We start from the raw sequence: 19,920 nt of genomic DNA, 5'->3' as shown, positions 1-19,920 counted from the left end.
TGTCATGGGTGCATGCAACATTGTCCTCCATAAGACAGATCCCACTGTTTGTGTTTTTACTGCACTCATGAGACGCGGTGGCGGCAGCACACACAGCAGTGCTATTGGTAGAACAGGTCTCTATTGAACTGGAGTTACTCAGCAGACTGTTCCTTAGATCCTGTGACCATCTCTCAAGCCGGGTGAGCTGTGACCCCAGCAAGTGGTCCCACAGGCCAGAGTGAGTGCTACAGGGCTGGAAGCAGATGGCCCTCCTGATGCCACACTGACTCACAGATTGACTTTAATTGCCAAGGCTGATCATTAGCCCAATGGGTCTTTTGAGGCCGCGGCACTCCATGAGTCCCAGGCCTTAAAATAGGGCCTGACGAGATGCGACGTGACCTCACACACTCGAACGACCATGCACAACACATTTTTCTCTCACACACTCATTAAACTGACACAATCAAAGACTCTTCTGGGCTGCGTATGAAGGCAGAGGAGGTGAAGGGACTTTACCAGGGGCCTCTCTCTGCTTTCCTGTCTGCCTCACTGTCTCCACAGCAATGCTGACTGCACACTCACACAAACACACACTCATACACACACACACACACACACACACACACACACACACACACACACACACACACTTGCACATGCAGACTCTGTGAGCTCCCCAGGCCATGACTCTGTTCCCTGTGACAGTAGTGAGTGTGCTGCTCTGACGTCAGCGGACAGCACTGTATGTCACGCCCTGTCTGCTTCTGTGTGTGCAGTCATAGAGCTAGACTGATTTTAGATGAGCTCTTCTCTCTGTTAACAACCCTGAAATCAGTTTTATGTACATTTGCTTTAGTGTCAAACGGAGACACTATAGGCTATCAATGTACTGTATGTGTTTTCCTTGACAAGGATTCAACAGGTGTAGCAGCACTCCACCAACTTGCCCCTCAGTGCTTTACAGGACCACTGGTTTTGTTTATTTATGTTTTTTGGGTCTGGTTTAATTTTCCTGTGTAGATGCAGTGTGTACTGGTCTGTCTGTGTGCTCACATGCACACAAGTACGGTCACGTGCACATACACGTGTGTCTCCTCGGGTGCGTGAGCATCTGTCTGCAAAAACCAGCTACTACACTCTGACACAGGCAACGCTGAAAGGCTGGCTATTTCCTGAAAGTGGAAGAGATGGCTCACCTCATTTGCCCAGGTCTTAACTCACACTAGGAAAGCAGACACATCCTCACACGCTGAAGCAGGCAAACAGTCTGCCATGGAGACCCACTGTCTGGGTTCCCGTGGTGGGGGCGATGAGCTGCTGTAAGAGGCAGACTGGCAACCCTAAAGCTCATTATGTCTCAACTGTTGAGCTGCTGGTCTAGAAATGAAACTTGAGCTGGCCTGCCTCAGACATGGCTGCCCACCTTTAGACACTGCTGGAGACCAGCAGGTGGACAGAAAAGGAGCACAGACATGGAACTGGGCCGAGGAGTACAATATGTGTGTCTGTGAGACCATGCTCAGTGTCTGCTGCCTGTTGTTTTGATCCCACCCACTGTTCGAAAGCTCCTGGCCCAGCAAGGTGGGTACTTGCTTGGTGTCTACAGCTGTCCCCTCCTTTCCCTCTATTTTTCCTCTCCCTCCTGCTGACTGTGCTCCAGTTGCTCTCATCCACTCTTCCCCTAGTGCATGGGACACATGCATACATATATGAACGTGTATACATACAGTATATTCATAACCATAGCACAGCCCTCTGCATACAGTTCCTTCCACTCTATGTGGAAACATTGTTTACAGCTCCAGCAATTAAGTGGAAGCCAATGTTGCAGTGCTATTTTTGGGTCATGCCACATGTTACCCTACTTGCCCCTGGTATCTGGAGCAGTGGGAGATTGTGTAACAGCACAGTATGTGAACTGTTTTAACTTGGCTATAAAATCATATTCATGAAAGAGTGTGTGCAAAGGTGCTTCTTATTATCACTAACATTTTGTAAGCTGTATTTTATTTCCACTCGACATTTGTAATTCTTGCAAAAGCACTGATCAGTGCAAATCCACAAATACATAATTAACTTGAATGGTGCACTCACTTTAATTTGAGACAAAATTACCCCCCTTCATCATTCATCTGTCCCCTCCACTACCACCCTCAGAACTGGGAAATGGGCATTAAAATGCATACAAAATTAAGGCTGTTTACTTGGACAGTAATGAGAGGAGGCTTAAGTAGTCTAGTTTAATTATTATGATTGGCTCCATGGGGACCACAAAGGCAGGGCCATAACAATTGATTCACTCAGAGCTCACAGGACCTTTTCATACTCTCTGAGTGTCAGAACTGATGTCAGAGGAGATTGGACTGCAGAGACATGTTTCCTTTACTGATCCCAGGTTGGAAAGGAGCACTGCAGTTAAATGCACTGAAGCAGACCATTACATAAGCACCACTGCAAGGTCAGACATCTGTGTCCTCCCTGTCTGTCTCTCTCTATTTAAGTCACCATCATGAACTGCCTTGAATATTAGGGCTGTGAACCAAGACTCTGTCCCATACGCATACCATTGTCACTCTTTTTTTGTGTGAGAGGATTTAAATGTTTTTGCCTTATCTATTCTGGCAGATTCCCTTTCTCTTTTTGAAATGCATTTTTTTTCACACGTTATTGTTTTGCTCTCCATTCCTTTTTCTTTAACTACTGTGTGTGTGTGTGTGTGTGTGTGTGTGTGTGTGTGTGTGTGTGTCTGAGGCTTGTGTGAAAGCAAAATGTGTTTAGATCAGTTCTGCAGCATAGGAGCCGTTTCCTTTTTACTGAAGTGCATTGGAAGGCGGACAAAGAAGAGGTCGAAAGTGCGGCTGCACTTCAATAAAGAGCCTAGTTTGTCCTCTTTGATGCTATGCTGCCATGCACTTCAGCTACAAAGAAAATGCGCACTTGTCACGGAGAATTGAAGTAAAAGACACTGAGCTTTTGCTGACCTCTCTACACCACATCACAACACCACAGTCACTCACACCCAGTACAGCTGTGTGATGTGTGTACGTAGTTTGCAATTTCGGAGGCTGGAGTTATTTCCAAGTTAAGGGTATTGTGAGCAACATTATATAAAAGCTATTAAGTATTTCCTTTAATTCTAATTTACAGTTGATTTATTTAGACCTCTAGACTAGAGAGTCGTCTATATGGTCAGTATACATCATGTAATATAGAAACTGGTAAGGCAATCTGCAAGTCATTATGCCAGTTTTAACAGACAACATAGTGAGTCAGAAAACTGCTCTTCAGCTGAAGGGCTCAGGGATCAAGCCCCCTCTTCAGCAAGAATCCACCTTGCTGAAGTGTCCTTGAGCAAATCACTCAGTCCCTACTAGCTCAGCGAGGCAGGTCTGTAGCTCAACCTCACCTCTGACCTTCCTGTGGAGAAATCCACAGGAATCACATTATATGTTAACCATCTGCTATATGGTGGCTTTACAAGACACACTGCTGTCCTTAGCTCACATGTTTGTGTGGCGTATGAATTCAGAATACACTGTAATGGGTACAGTGGATAGGATGATGTGACTCAGCAGTTCTCCCCCAGCATGGTGGGTTTTTGTTCTTTGTGCTTCTGAAAGGTTAGCCAGTTCAAATTTTACCAAATATATCTCCTTCCTGGCCTCATCATGTTGTTCAAAGGTATAAGATACGTGTGCAATTACCAACATAAAGCCAGGCTTTGCTGAGCTCTGGGCTCACTCCACTTCTGTAATTGACTTTTTCTCTCCCCAATCAGAAGCCACAAAGTCTTAACGGCATATGATCAGTGTGCCAAATGGTTTCATTACAGACAGAAACCATTACCTGTGGCTCAAAAGAACCACAGCTTTGGCAAAGGGACACAAACAGGAACAAACACATACACACCGACACATACTGTAGTGAAGTGATGTGTGATTATATCAGTGAGCAACAGAAAATTGACTATTGTTGTCATACTGCAGAGGTTAGGGGTCTTGGTGTTGTCTAGCCAGTATGTTAGAGCACTACCAACAGTATTACCACATATACACCTGAGGTATGTTTCAAGGCAAAAGCTCTCAAATGGCATATGATAGCCTGGCTCAAAGTATGAAGAGACACATTATGTCCTGTGGTCAGCTGTTGTGGAAAAACACAAAATGCAGTTGAGTAGCTGATGTGAGCAGCTGTCGTGCTAACCAACACGTCAACCCATTTCTCAGCAACAGTATCTCATTATACTGGGATATCATATTGAAGTGTAGCGGATTTTTTTTTGAATCGGTAGAGCTTGAATCGCGATACAAATGTGATATAACCATGTTTATATTAAGAGAAAAAAAGGGGAAAAGAAATGCTGGGAACCGAGCAATCGGCCAGTTCCGAACAGGCACGCGCTCCAAATGGGCACTGCCCTAGTTATGGTATAATTTGGATCACGGTCATGGTATAATTTGAAGCACGGTTGTTAACAGTATAAATCATGGTATATTCGTTTTTCTTTAAATTTCAATATAAACAATCCTGAAGAGGTAAAATACTGGTATGGCAGCTATTACTGTAGCCTACTCTTAATTGTATTACTAGGACATACTGAATTTCATATTGTAAAAAGTAGAGTTGGATCCGAATATTTCCTTATTCAGATATTTGTTCGTTAAGTAGGTATTCGGTTTTCAATTTTGTGATTCGGATATTCATTTTGTTTGTTTTTTCACTACTAACAGAATCCTTCAAAATGAATACCTTTAATTAAACCGAAAGACATTTGTTGCAGCACAGTGTTTCCATTTTAGCTCAGTGTAATAGTCTTTACTGCATTATGTCAAGCAAAAGGAGGGCTCTACGGTTTAATCAAAATTCATACCGTAGGGCAAATTCATACCGGTATTACTATCTATACCATTTATACTGTCACACCTCCAGTTTTGTAACACATGCTTTGTGTTAAAAATAAAGCTCAAGCTGAGATAGCCCTGTTAACATCATCAGGCTATATAAGTAAATTGAACTGGATGTGTACAATCTGCATAATGCCCCTTAAAGAGTGTAGTTAAGTTAAAGTAAAGCAACCTGACTTCCCCATGTATCCCAAGCTTAGCTGTCTAACAGTCAGGTTGGTGGACAAAAGGACATGTGGCAATACATTCTAATAGAACAAAGGAATAACATATTTGTATGGATGCATATATGTATAGGTCATCTTCATGTTAGTGTTTGCCATTTTACAGTTTAATTTTATTTTAGTTCTTTGTTTAATTTTTGCACCATCTCTAGCTATTCTGTTTCAAACATACCGCTTGGCATCCTGTTCACCGTGTGACCTTTGTGGCGCGTGCACAGACTCCAAACACTGAAAGAAACCAGACATACACATGGCAAGATTAATTTGAATGATTGACAAGCAACCCAGCTCTGTTAATCAAGTTATGCTTACTCTGATTAGGACCTTAATGTGAGTAAGATAACCCGGTTAAGGTGTTTACATGAGAGTTGCAATAATACGCGTATTGCATTAGTCTGGTTATAATTGAATTATTGGTGTGCATGTAAATGCTCTTTCGCGCTCTCTCTCTCTCTCTCTCTCTCTCTCTCTCTCTCTCTCTCTCTCTCTCTGGCTCATTCCCAGACACAAGTCTCTGTATTTTATGTGGGGGGAAATCTCTGTGTGTACTGTAGGTCTCCGTTGATCAGAGGAGAGGTGAGACATGAGCATGTGTGCAGCAGTTCATATGAAAGCCACCTGGCTCTCTCCAGCTCTGTGATTTATGCCTTTGATAACAGCAACCCAGAGATGCTTTCAACAACAACAAAGTAGTGCTGAAGGATGACAACAATGGGACACTTGTCAGTCTGGAGATGAAAAGATGTCTTGCTAGGTCTCTGTCTCTTTAGTAACTTTGATATAAATATATTTCTTTTTTCTTTTGTTTATTTGTCTCTGTGTTGCTCTACATCTTATCAAAGGTTATTGATGAAGCAAAATGTGAAGTGGAGTCAGTTTTCCATCTCTGACAGAATGCCTCCCTCCTCCTGTGAGAAGGCGGCAGTGTACTTCACTGCCTCTGCTATGACTTATGAACAGACTTATTTCCGCTGGGTTGTCCCTCCTACTGTCGTAGAGTGACAAGAAAAACATGCATCTCATGTATGATTTACTATATTTTTCTCACACTTTTAACATTGAATTTGCAGTAAACAGTGACACCTATATGAGTGATTCGTAATTAGATTTGGACAGACGGACAGAAGTCATTTTTAAAATCATTTCTTCTGTTTGGTTTCCATGTATCTTTTATTTAATGGGAAACATATTTGGATCAATTAAATGGGATCAATTCAATTAAATGATCAATACACATCACTAAATTTATCATTAAATGCATTTTGCATATGGCAGTTACATTTTGAATTATACATTTTAGAGTTAACACAATTCATCTACCCAGCTACTGTACTTACTGTAAGTTCGAAACTTGAGCATTTTTACTTATTTTCATTGTGACGACTGTATTAGATACTTTGCAGATTACATGTAAGGCCTTACATGCTAAAATATGATGCATCACTGCAACTGGGCTGGGTGATATGACGATATATTGTCAAAATGATATATAAAACGTTTCTATCACGATGACAAAAGACCGGCGACCGTACTGTGTTATGGCAATATTTGCGTCATTTGGACGACACTTTAAGTTCTGATCTTATTTTAACAGTCTATGGTTCTGATCCTTGCACGTTTTGTTCATTTTGCACTCAAGTTCTTAATAAAATAAGAAAATACTCAGTACTTTTCATTTGTCAAGTATTTAATTCACACAGTAAACAAAAATAGCCTTCATCTTGTGGTAATTTCATATAGACTATTTGTTTATTGAATTACCAGAAAACATGGTATATTGTGATTGTGATTGTGATATCTATCGTGTGAAATGAAATGACCTATATCGGCATAGAAGATTTTGGCCATAAAGAAAAATGTCCACCTTGGTGGACATAAAGATTTATTCTATTCTATTCTATTCTATTCTATTCTATCACCCAGCCCTAACTACAATTAGTGTAATTCCACCAGGCCTGCTATTGTACAAAATTTAAATAATGTAACACTCTCAGGGGGATCATTCTTAGAATACTTTGTTTTTATAGCGTCTATAGCTATTTTTTTTTTACTGTTACTTCACTTTTACATAATAGTGAAACAGTTAAAGTACTGTAAGAGTTTTAGAGGAGTATTTTGACATTGCCATATTTCTGTATAGATCTGCTGTGAGGAATGTAGATTATTTTTATACCATTTCTTCAGTTTTCACAAAAGTTTTCTCTTAAATATGTTCTTAAAAAAGTCCTTAAGAAAAGTCTACGTCGGATTCATGATGTGTTCTTAAACAGCAGAATTGTTCGCACCTGTGTTCTTAGGATTGATGAATCCCACGTCTTCGTAATTGAAAGCGCGTGCCAGTTGTTCCTAATTAGCATAAGAAAACGCCCCGCAAATTCCCATATAAGGACATGACATTTCCTGTGCACCTCCTGGGAAGCGGGAGACTGCGTTCAAGAGATAATGGTCGCGGATTACTTGTACATTGCAGTGGTGGAGGAAGTACTGAATCTCAGTACTTAAGTAAAAGTACAAATAACCAGAGACATATTTACTTTAGTAAAAGTAGAAGATGTCCACTACCACAAACAAGGCCAGCTGGCTTTTAAAAGAAGTTCCTATCCTAACCAGCATAAAACGGAAATATGTTATTAGAATCTGAATGCGGTTGGTTTTATTCATGGGTGTATTTTAAGGCGGTTTTATTTTCTTTAACCATGCAAGTAAGCAAATAAAGTGTGTGAAGCAGCAAAAATGGGGAGATGTGAAGAGGTCCAGCCAAATAAATAAGATATGAACGCGTCTTACGCTACCTGGCGGAGGAGTAAACGACGCTTTGGAGAGGCAACTATGATTTAAAAACGGGAATAAAAAAAAAAAAACATTTTAATTTTCACTTTTACCGGAGGCTGTATTACCGAGGGTCAACGGCGCTGCCCCCAGGCTCTGGAGCACCGGAGCCGGCTTGGAAGCAAGGATCAGTGGTGCCCCATATATATCTATGGCAATTAAACTTCACTGGTGAGACAAACGTGTGACGGTCAGGAAGACGTTTTGGCAGGAGGAAAAACTGATCAGAAAATGTAACGGAACGTTGTAGAAATGTAGTGGAGTAGAAAGTATAGATAATTGCTGCAAAATGTAAACAAGTAAAAACCACTCCATTTTGGCCCTATGAATAGCGCAATCAATCACCAAGTACCGCAGGATTTAATCAGTTTAATTGCTGATGTAAATTGCAGTGTTAGGGTTTCTTTGCATACTATGATTTTTTTTTTCAACAAATGATCAGAAATACATTACAGTACAATACTATCATTGTAAACAACTGTAACCAATTATTTGGAGCAAATTGTCCTCACTCAAATGTGCGTAAGAGTGCTCTTGAGTTGATAAGAAAATATTAGTGAATGTCAGAATCTTCGTAAAAAGTGCGTAATTGGGGTTTAACAACACATTTCTTCGTAAGACCGGTTGGTGAATGAGGCCCATTGTCCTGTGTAAGAGTACCATACGACACCTAACATTGATTGAGTGGTGTAGAATAAAAGCAATTTATAACAGGTGATGCTCTTAAGTATTACCTGAGTATAATATAATCTCATCTCTAGAGATATTTTTTGTGTCTAAAATACCTAACAGAATTCCATGAGAATGAATAAGACACCTGTGTCCTGCCCTTTTCTGCCCATTTCTCCCTCATTTTCTCATTCCCTTTGAGCTTTCTTCTCTTTGTCTTCGTTTTGTACTGATGTAGCTGCTGTCCTTCTCTGTTCATCTGTCTCACTCCTCTCTGCACTTTACTGTTCATCCGTCTCACTCCTTCTGTCTGGCCCCAAAACTGACTCGCTTCAGGCTGAAAGGCTTGTTCGCAAGCCTCTTTCCCAAACCAAGCTACTGTGTTAACCAGCATAGCATGAAAACTCTGTTAGCCAGCAAGCTAACCCTGGTTAAGAGCATTCCTACGCTAGATTTATTAAGCATGTCTGGGAATGTCCTTCTCGTTTGAAGTAATTTTATTTGCTAGTTTGGTATAATGTTAAGCTAAACCTCTTGGTAAACAAAAATGTCGCTACACATTATTCACACTTTCCAAATGTGTGTGTAATGTTCTGTTTCTTACTTAACACCATTTGAGATTATGTGTTAGTGTTGTGCTACATTAAGGCCCTATTAGTTTTATGTTTCAGATAGATATTAAAATGTGAGCATAGGCTACTTCATCCATAGGGCCACGCATATCAGCTGTCCCTGGGCTCCTCCTGTCCATTAGAGAGTTGACAGTTCTTCTTATAGCAGAAATGAGCGGAGTGCTCTGTGACTGATGGAGCTCCTTTGTCAATGACGGGGGAGCTGCTGCTGGCAGTTTTGGGCCAAAGAACAGTACAGATTACATTAACATCAGTCAAGCTGTTGTCAGACTGGTAGGACATAAATAGCACCTTATTGATGCATAATGCAACAACTTTTCATCGTGACGTTTTCTGAGTAATAGGATCAGAAAGTGGCTAGAAAGGCAGTATGGCAAAAAAGGATCTACAGAAATGTATCAGAAAAAGTGCATCAGGAGAAAAATCAGAGGTAATGTCAAAAATGTTAGGAGTTTATTAGCACAAGTTTAGATCATATGACAAAATTCACCTTCCTCCTGTCGAGGGTTGAGTACAGTACACATACTCTGATGAGTAACTGACACAGAGTACAAAGGCAGGCAATGTGAGGCCCAGTATGGGTATCTCAGGACATGGTGACTGAATTTTGCTAATTCTGTTGTTAAAACCATGCATTGCAACCACAGAGCAGCTTAAAAACATGGTGACATCAGAAGGAATACATCATATGTGGTCATAATGGGGGGCTAGAATTAATTTGACCAATCTCATCACCTAATTTTGATCTACTTTAAAATCTATTATATTCAGCAAAGTGCTTTGGCAGTTTTATAATAGAAAAACAAATCGTTTGACCTGGCCTGTCCAAGCAGTCGGAGCAAGAAAAATCCCAAGAAACCTTGACACAAAAATTGCACTGTGCTGTTTGATCACTGTGAAACTCCCCCTACTGTGACTTGCCTTCTACTTCAGTACAGTCAAGTTCACAGAGACTCACAAAATACAGGTGCAGATAGAAAAGAGCCAGTGTGCACCCAAGAAAAATGCTATTTACAGGCATAAAGTGCAGGTATGTGCTATGCACTGTCATGAAAATAGAGCCTTACTGTATGTGCTCTGGATGCACATTGTGCTCCTTCAGCACATAACTGACAATACCATCAATTGGACATGCCATTCTGCTTGGCAAGTTGCTTTAGCTGAAAGTTGATTTTAGGTTGGGAAGGATATGTACACATAAGGGGTTAACAGTTGCATCAATTTCTGAATGTTGGTCAATATTTTGAAACAGTGGAGTTGGATGGATAGAATACAAGTTAATGTCAGAGTTGTAAGGACATAGAATACAAAGTCAGCTTTGAATAGGGAGAATAACCTCAGACTGGAAAATATCTGTAGAAATTCACAACTGTTTTTGTTGTGAATATAAATCTGTTTTATGAAATTCTGTTGAAAATGTTTGTGTTGAGAAATGATTTTGCTTGAAGAGAGGATGAAATGTTGATTAGATTTTTGACAGTCCTCATCTTTCTTTAGGTCTTATCTTTCTTCCTTTCCATGTGCACTCTTGAAGAAGGCTGAATTGTGCTACAGGCTTGAGGAGAGAAAGCTGAGGACAGTTCCCCGGAGTCCGGACACCAAGGCCCCCGGGCCTCCACAGCTCATAAACAGATGTGTCCTTGTCCCCAGCCAAGCGCAGCCACTCAAGTGGCAAATCAGGGGCCCAATAATTGTGAAGAATTGAAAGCTAAATATTGGCTTTATCTCCTCAGTAATAAAAGGGCCATGAAATTGATTTAATGCTGCAGCGCTTCTCTTGGGTGGCTTCTTACAGCGTGAGCACAAAACAATGAGCAGCAGCCATCTATTAATTAACCCACCTAATCCTGCAAAGTTAATCTCTCACCACAACTTTGCCCGCAACTAACTTCCAAGCCAATGGGTCTGTTGGGGGTGTCATGACAATGGCAGCGAGGGGAAGATAGATTCAGCACTTAGGAAAGGAGAGAGAGAGAGAAGGAAAAAGAGGTGGAGACTGCTGCATGAAACACTGTTCCGAGGAGCAACCATGGGGACACTGTAAGTGGAAATGCAGGGGTGCATGGCCATCATTAGCATAGTATCTGAGTTGATTTGTATTTTTGTGAAAAGAGGCGGAGAATATCATTTGAGCTGTAGAAATCAGTTCCTGGTGTGGTGCAGTAGCAAAAGTGTGGCTGATTTCAGTTGCCTTTTGTCGTCTTTCTTGTATTCCTTGTCCCCTGTCGCTATGCCGCCTCAGTCCGTTATTCTCTCCTGAGCTGTTAGATAGTTGGGGGGAAAAGTGCCATTTTTTTTTCTTCTTCACCTGCCTGCCTGGCATCTCACACTCAACACACACACCCATGGTCATATTGTGTCGACAGAGTTGTGAATTACCTCCTTCTCAGCCAGCTGATGAAAAGCTATGTGTTTTTCTCTTTGGCTGCGGCTCATCTGACCCTGCCCTGTCACCTCCTCCCCCTCCCTCCCTCTCATCAGTCTTTTGTGCGAGCCCCTCTTGGTGGAATAGCAGTACAAGGCTGACTCGGAAAATAGGTCACCCACCGGTGCTCCTCTCACCTCCACAGCATTCAAAAAATAATCCTCTGAGCTGTCCTGTGCCATTTTGTAATGTCTAAACCACAGTCTCCAGAATATGGCCAAAACATTAAAGAAAGACACACATGCACGCGCATTCAGCTGAAAGAGAAATCAAGAAAATACTCCATTTCAGGGAATCTGAAGATCACTTTTTTTGCTAGTGAGGAAAGCATTTCCTGTGGAGATAATTTTAGGAGGCTGATTAGGCATAGACGGTGTTGAGCCCAGAGTGAGGAATCTCATCACCACCACTAATGACATGCCATTCCTGTGCTGAGAGGAGCCTGGGCCCTGGGCATGGACTAGCCTCTGTCAGCCACCTCCAGCTACTGTGTTCATTAAGGCCAACACTGTAATTACAATTCCCAGATACTGCGTTGGCTTAATTACAGACTGATTATTAGGCTGATATTTGTTGGAATAATCAGACCCTAAAGAAGTGAATTTATATTTGCATATTATTAAGGCCGTTCAGTTATTAGTGTATCATAAACTGACAATTTGGACAGAGTTATGAATGCTTTTAAAGCGTAAAGCTTCACAACTCTCACTGATGGAGTACCTTTTTTTTTTTAAACGTAAAAAGAAACAAGCACAAGAGACAAGTCTTCACATAAGCTAACAGATTGAAGTCTTCTGAATGACAAATCATCCAACAGATGTCTCAATTTTATTGTGAGAATCTTTCTACTGTATATCTTCTACCTGAATAGCCCAACTAAAAAATGTGGAATACGTTGCCTCTTGCATTACAGTGGATGATTCTGATTCCATAGAAACCCACAGTAATTGGGAGCACTCCCGGACAAAATGCAGGGATGGTCCCCAGAGGTAGGGCTATTATGCCCATGTCTATGCAGCTCAGACGTGGCTGTGTAATCTTTCATCCAAAGCATGTGACATAAACACCCCCGAGAGCCAAATGCTTTCACTAATATAATCAGAGACTTGGTGGATTGCAAAAGTCAGTTTACTACAGTTTTGTGGATGAATAAGAATTTGCACCTTTTCAGTCGAATAGATATTTTCTTTGAGAGGATATGATTTTATAGTACTTATTATGAATATTGCATTACGACCACTCTAACTGTTTAGGAAGTTTTAAATGATAATATGATTGATGATATAATGATCAAAATGAATGTTTTTGTTCTGTGGTTTTAATATCATTTGCCTCATGATGATCATGACAAGTATATTGAAGCTGCACAGGTTTTTTATTTTTTTATTTTAACAAGATATTCAGTAAGTTGCTCATGGCTATCTTTCTGTTTCTGTGTATGGATCAGTGGATCTGCAGGGTTTTGAATATCACAGTGGTTTCAGTAAGCGTCTGCTGATAGATGTCGCCCTGACATGAGCCCCTGTCTCTGACAGCTATAGTTTTATCCCGTAGCTCAGTGCTGGTATCAACATTCTCCTGTTGCTCTGGGACGTACTCATCCATGTGCAAGAAGTGATGAGTGTGTGTATGTGTGTGTATGTGCCTGCAGGCTTCCCAGCGACGGCATACGGACCGGTGGCGGCAGCGGCGGTAGCAGCAGCGCGTGGCTCAGGTAGGGGGGCCCGTGGAAGAGGCGGCTACTTGGCGTACCCACAGAGCACAGGGCCAGGTAAACGCTCTGTCCATGTTCTGTGTGGCTGCTGCTCTCTCCAACTTCTCCTGCTCTGCTTCTCCCCATAGACATAGTCCCCCGAGCCCCCGTGCACACATTCGGCAACAATTTGGGTTTAGACTGACAGCATCGTACACACACACACACAGTAGAGTTTCAATCCAACATGGTTCTTACACTATAAAACTGCTGCTTTGATCTGATTAAAAAACAATGGAGGCATCATTTTTTCCAAATATTTTTGTAAGTTTAGTAGGGAAAACTCAATAATATACAGTAACTGTAACTAACACTAAAAATAGATGAGTAGAGCCTACATGGAAAAAGTCAAGAAAATGAGTTCAACTGACATTATTAAAGTAAGCATGTGAAAATTAAAATCTTATTGATAAACAAATATAATGTTAACATTCAATTGTTTAATAACCAAATGCATTTATGTTATTATTGTTAGTTGTGCCAACCTTCTGTAACACAACAGAATACATTTAAACTTAAACATGTAAACATAGTACACCAAATCGGAGGTTAACATCTTCTAAAACATGAAAGAAAAAACTTGTTGTTCCCTCCATAAAAAATACAATTTGACCCTTCAATCTGTGTAATATCCAAAATACCTAACCTCTATTAAATTTCTGTTAAGCCATTTAGGTAGAAAATACAGCTTACTTAAAAACCTTTACAGCTCCTATACAACATTCATTCTGCAGAAGACACTTAACTAAGCTTTACAGACACGACATAGCACTGACACGTGTACCGAGTGTCTCAAGAAAGTTGCCAGCAATCAAAGTTTCCAAAATGATAAAACCTCTGAAAAGACACTCATGACAATTTTAAAGTGCAGCTCAATGTCTCATTAAACACAGTCCATTTAACCATGAACGTCCAAAAATTACCCAATTTTAAGCTCCACACTACACCCTACATACTGGATGAACACTCAGTATGAACACACATACTCGAGTACACAGTAAAAAGCCCCCCACCAAAAAAAAAAAAAACACAAGCCGTGTCGGCCCAACAGCCATGTTTTATTATCTAAGCCAGGCTCCTGTACGTGTAGGTTGGTTTTACCCTCAGTGTTTCAGTAGTCTTTGTAAGAACCCCATACAGCTAAACTGCATTCTCAATTACATTTCAAGGAAAACTAATTTAATCCCAGATTACATATTTTTGTAGCAGCCTGTCGCTAGCGGTAAACACGTGGTTAACGTGAATTGAAACAAAACGTCTTGTTTAAGTTTAGGAAACTATTATGGTGTACTAACGTAATCTGGGACAAAATACGTTTCCCTCGTAACATAATTGAGAATGCAGTTTAGTTGTATGGGAACAGAACTTTTAGGTGAGAGGGCTGATTCAAGAGATGAATTGGTGATTGAATTCAGATGATGCTTCATTCCTTTAGTCTCGCTTGGGTAAAACATATATTTTAAAAAATGATCAGCTACAGCATGAGAAGGACACATTTTAGCAGTGTCAATGAGGAGCAAGTTTAGGTCGAAATTATTTAGTAAACAACAAACTACTTAATAGTTTATTAATTAACCCTGTTTGAAGTTTTTCACACCTTCACCTCACGTGAATGTGTGCCATTAACACACTCTTGCTACACTAACCCACTGCTCCTCCTTGGAGTTTGATCTGTACCTATCCAGCTGTGACATATGGCGCTTTTCCATTACGTGGTACCTGCTCGACTCGCCTCGACTCTACTCGCCTTTTTTGGTTTTCCATTACGAAAAAAAGTACCTGGTACCTGCTAACAGGTACTTTTTTTAGTACCACCTCAGTCGAGGTTCCAAGCGAGCTGAGCCGATACGAAAAGGTGACGTGAAAGCGACAGAGGGGGGTGTCCTGAACAAACCCGCCATTTTTAAATAGTTCAGCCAGCTGTGTTTATTTTTGCTGCCTCCAGCTTCATTTGAAACAAAATGTGTCTTCTGGATGTGGCAACAACAACACATCCTCGACGTTCTGTGTGTGTGTCGCGTAAGGTCACGGCAGTTTACTGCGGCGCCGCTATGACGACCAGCCACGCTGAGGCGGTACTAAAATCTGCAATGGAAAACGGACGCACAGTGAGGCGAGTAAAGTCGAGGTGAGTCAAGCAGGTACCATGTAATGGAAAAACGCCAATACTCTCAAAGCTCTGCATTTTCTAAAGTCTTTGTTCATCTCTAGGATAGGAACCTGTTGACTACTCAGACATACAGGAGGTAAACAAAATAAGAGGCATCATCCAATATGATGAAACTGAATGCTCTTACTCAAGTCAGAGAGGGACCGGCTCGCCTCTACATTCATTTTTGTAACAGTCAGTGTCAGTCTGTGTGAGGCAATAAAGTCATGACTTTATGTTTAACAATAATAATTACTAATTCAAATCTGCAATCAAATATAATATATATATGAATTTTTCTATTTCTATAAAACTTAAAAGTTAACAAATATTTTAACCACTTAAACTAAATAAGAAAACAATATACAAACGCACTTAAGTTAGTTTCTCTTATAACTCTTTCAATTTTCACTAAACTTTCCCAAGAATAACCCTTTATTCTAATCTTTAAAAGTAACCTTTTACTTTTCTTCAACTTATCGGTCGTCACGCAATTGAAATTTAAAAAAATAGCGCTTTAACCATTGAAAAAAATAAAACAATGCAGGCCTGAATCTTGGCTTGGGATCTAATGGCCTTAAACAGATGGCTGCTTCCCCTGCTTATTCAAGCTACCAAAACAACGCACATGCAATGTTAGTTTATACCCACAAGTCCATGGGATGTTACCTGAAGCATGAGCAAGGGAAAGAGAGAGAACAGACGAGGAATGATGGATAAAAGCTGTGAGGCTGGACGCTTCAACAGTCCAACACGATGCTCTGGCTGGCAGCAACAGTTCAGAAGAAACTGTAGCAGGCGGGAGACATCCCCTCCTCAACAAGGTCCATAGACAGTTTCCTCGCCCTCTCTGGCTAATGAATACAGATGCCCTTCACCTCAGTCACTTTAATCAGTCATTAAAACCATATGGTTGCACAAACTATGCCTTTTAGATTATGAATAAGATACGGTACAATAATCTGAAAGTAGGTTACAGCAATTCAATTCAGTTTTTCCTTGAAATCTCCTGGCATCAAACATTTTGGTAAATAGTAGGAGTTCAAAAAATGTTTGGAAACTAGGCAATACATTTATACTTTGTCTAATTATTTGACTGCCAGAAGAATAATGTCTATGCCATTTAAGAAGTTTTCTTTGTCGTTTGATATATGTTATGATCACCATCCATGGTAAGCAAACCTAGGTATAGTGAAATGTCAGCAGTAGCAGTCAAACCATTCACGCTAAGTCAGGCATGTTTTCTTCTTTTCTACCACTCTTCTTTACTTTTTCATGTACTTTTCTATCTATCTGGTATGTCCTGATCATTTTAGAGTCAAAGCACCTTGAACCTTGGACACTTTACCAATGTTTGCCATCTGGTTGCTACACCGATTGAATGTTATTCTACTGTAGCACTTGTATGCTACAGTGTATGACTAAATACAAATGTTCAAAAATTCACATAGAAAGATGAGTCAGTGCCTTAGACATCAACTTCCAATACACACATTTTAAAGCATAATTACAGCACACATCTTATTTACATACAGACGAAGATCTACCAAGAGATTTGTTCCAAAACCAGAAAGCAAGTTTCCTTCTGTCTTACGCAGCAGCATTGATTGACTTGTTGGCTTCATTTAGACATCCTGCTTTTTCCACCCTTACAACTTCAGATCATTCAATAGCTGTCAATAATAGCTCCCCCTGAGTGAACACACAGCCTCTAGGCTTTAGGGAAGAGCATCTTTCCTAATCAGACATACTATTAGAAGCTTGTTGAAGCTGTGAAAATTTCAAGTTTTAATTGTAACTCACATGTTGTCTGGTTTGTGCAGTTTCTCACAGATATAAAGTCAGTAGACATTTGCTAATGTCATGTGCCGTGATACCTGAAGATGAACACACAGGCAGCTACAGTACGAGCGGCTGTAGTGTATGCATTCTACCTACATGTGCACACAAATACAGACAAACAAATTAACCGACCTGTCCTCATTTGCACTAAATTCAAATCAACAGAGGCAACCCTGGAAGCCAATCAGATGCTCTTTCTTTCACACGGGGCTATTTGATTTTGCATTTTCAAAAACAAACAATTTGCCCAACAATTGCAATGAACATCACTAAGAAGCAGGAATGTTGAGGGTTGGGGTTAGCAGCAGCCAGGAAGCAAGAGACGTGATGGCAACCATTATGTACAGCTTAATTCTGACAGCTGCAAATGAAAGGGAGACAAGTAAATGACTATGAACAGGGGGTGAGGGGGTGGGGGAGGGTTAGAGTGGTAAACAGTGGCATCATGGGTTTGTTTTAGAGTACTTAAACAGCCACGGGGCAGCAAAACATCACTCAGTGAAATCTCAATGCTCCCTCAGTATACGGCAGAATCTGTCTGCAAATCAAGAATATTATCACAATAACAGAATGTTATAACATATATGTAGGGTGTTACCTAAATCCGCTGTATCATGTTATATTGTTACCATTATTTAAGTATTATGTTCTCTAGAGAAATGCTTAACCAATGCATCTTGATGATATAACAAGTGCAGTCTTTCGTTCTGTGGTTTTTGGCTTTTTGACAGAATGACAAATGATTTATTGATAATTTCTCAAGTGTTTGAGATTATGCTAATACCATACTGTTACATGGATTAATGCATTCAGTGGTCTCTCTATACAGACACAGACAGAACAGAGGACACAGATTGTTTAGGCTTGACCTTCCTCTCTGTGTATTGTCTGGGGATGTTGCTGCATCTCCGTCCTATCTTACAACTTAATTTGCAGCACACAAAATCAACTCAGGAATTGTAGTGGTTTATTTTCTCTTTTTTTGCAAAATTCTCTAATTTTAGTGCAGACGAGGGTTTTTGTTTTAAAAAAAGAAAGAAAAGCCATATCTATGATGTAAGTGTGGATTCTTTGTGCTTTGACTCCACCTACAGTTCCCATAGAGCACCACATATTATATACTGTGTCTACTGTTGCCCAGTAGGTGGGATGCAGGGGTGGTGGTGTGTAACTTAAAGTGGAATTCAAAACCACACCAAGTTAGATGTAAAAAAACTAAAACAAGATCAACATGTTAAACATCCCTAAATATATATGTAAATTATACTTGGACCACAGGTATTATTCAGATACTGTATATGTTTCTTTAAAATAAGTTGTGCAGATATTGCCTTTGTGTGGGCTGCGAGGCTTGTTTGTCAGCAGACAGTCTTGTGAATGTGGAAGACATTTTCCATCCCTGACAGAGGGCACTTTCACCTTACTCTCAAAGCTCAACAGACAAAATGACAGCATGCTGACTTCCCTCTCAATGACAGACCACTGCTGATGACAAGGTGTATTTTGGACTTCTCACTGTGGCCTGCCATTTGCAGCGAACTACAAGAAAAGTTACTAAAGGCGCAGACTCTGCACCATCTTTCAAACTTTGCTAAATTATACTAAATTATACAGTAAGTACATTAGTAATCTAGTAGATTTTGTTTAAATTCTGCTAAATAACTTTTCTTACTAACAAATAACATAGTTTCCTTACTGTAAAAAAAAAATGCAGGTTCAAGTTTAGAGTTTCCCATTTTAAGGCAGGAAAAAGTACCAGTTATCACAGTTGGAACACTGAGTTGTGGTTACTTCTAGGACAGGACAGGTAATGTTTAATTTAGTGAAAGTTGAATCTGAGGAGGTATCAGTCCAGATCATTTTTGAAGAGGTGGGTTTTCAGTCTGTATTTGAAGATGGTGTAGTATTTTGCTGCCCTGATCTCTACCAGGAGCATGTTGCAACACTTAAGAACAAGACAACTAGTCTTGACGCCTGTTTTTGAGGACGTTTGAGAGACTGTGGCTCCAGGCAAAAAGTAGATCAGAGACATCTGGCTACTGCACAGAGTTTACCATCGCCTGCAGGTAGAGAGGTGCTGGCCCATACATGGCTTTATCACAGATTTGAACCCCGTATGAACTACTACAGGGTGCCGAATAGAGAATGCAAAGGGCAGCCACTTAATATCAGTTGGAGGGGCTGAACATCTGCATAGTAAAGCAGCAAGGAGGAAATTGCAAATTTGGAGATGACTAATGCATGCACCAGCACCTGGGCTGCATTTTGGACAAGTATAATCCACCTCTGCTGTTGATATGAAGGATGAACCTGCATAAATGAGCCACAACTTTCCACTTTAACTGAGACTGAGAGGTAGTTGATACATATAATACATACACATAATTTCGGACATTTATGTCAACAGCAACTGGCTTATAAATGCATCTTTATAAATATAAAAATCTTTATTTAGACTTTAAATAAATGTATAGTGAAACAGTCACAATTTCACTCATTCTTAAAAGA

The 19,920-nt window shown here is 40.4% G+C and overlaps 1 protein-coding gene across 9 annotated transcripts in view; it reads left to right on the top strand.

Annotated features, from left to right (window-relative positions):
* Positions 1-19,920, top strand: part of LOC144527342 (RNA-binding protein Musashi homolog 2) — a 246,984-nt gene that overhangs the window by 206,635 nt on the left and 20,429 nt on the right. For 5 of the 9 annotated variants that reach the window (XR_013502816.1, XR_013502817.1, XM_078265277.1 and 2 more), the window contains exon 11: positions 13,320-13,439. The exons of 2 other annotated variants lie outside the window; for them this stretch is intronic. Coding sequence is in view for 5 of the 7 variants with exons in the window: in XM_078265277.1 (XP_078121403.1) it covers positions 13,320-13,439 (120 nt within the window). In the remaining 2 variants the exon portion in view is untranslated. The remainder of the gene's footprint in view (positions 1-13,319; positions 13,440-19,920) is intronic. 2 more of the 9 variants (XM_078265279.1, XM_078265283.1) reach the window with 1 other exon arrangement.

This window comes from Sander vitreus, chromosome 13 (genome assembly GCF_031162955.1).
Source record: "Sander vitreus isolate 19-12246 chromosome 13, sanVit1, whole genome shotgun sequence".
NCBI classification, from domain to species: Eukaryota; Metazoa; Chordata; class Actinopteri; order Perciformes; family Percidae; genus Sander; species Sander vitreus.
Note: the sequence above shows the minus strand (reverse complement) of the source record. Positions and strands in the feature narration are given on the sequence as shown.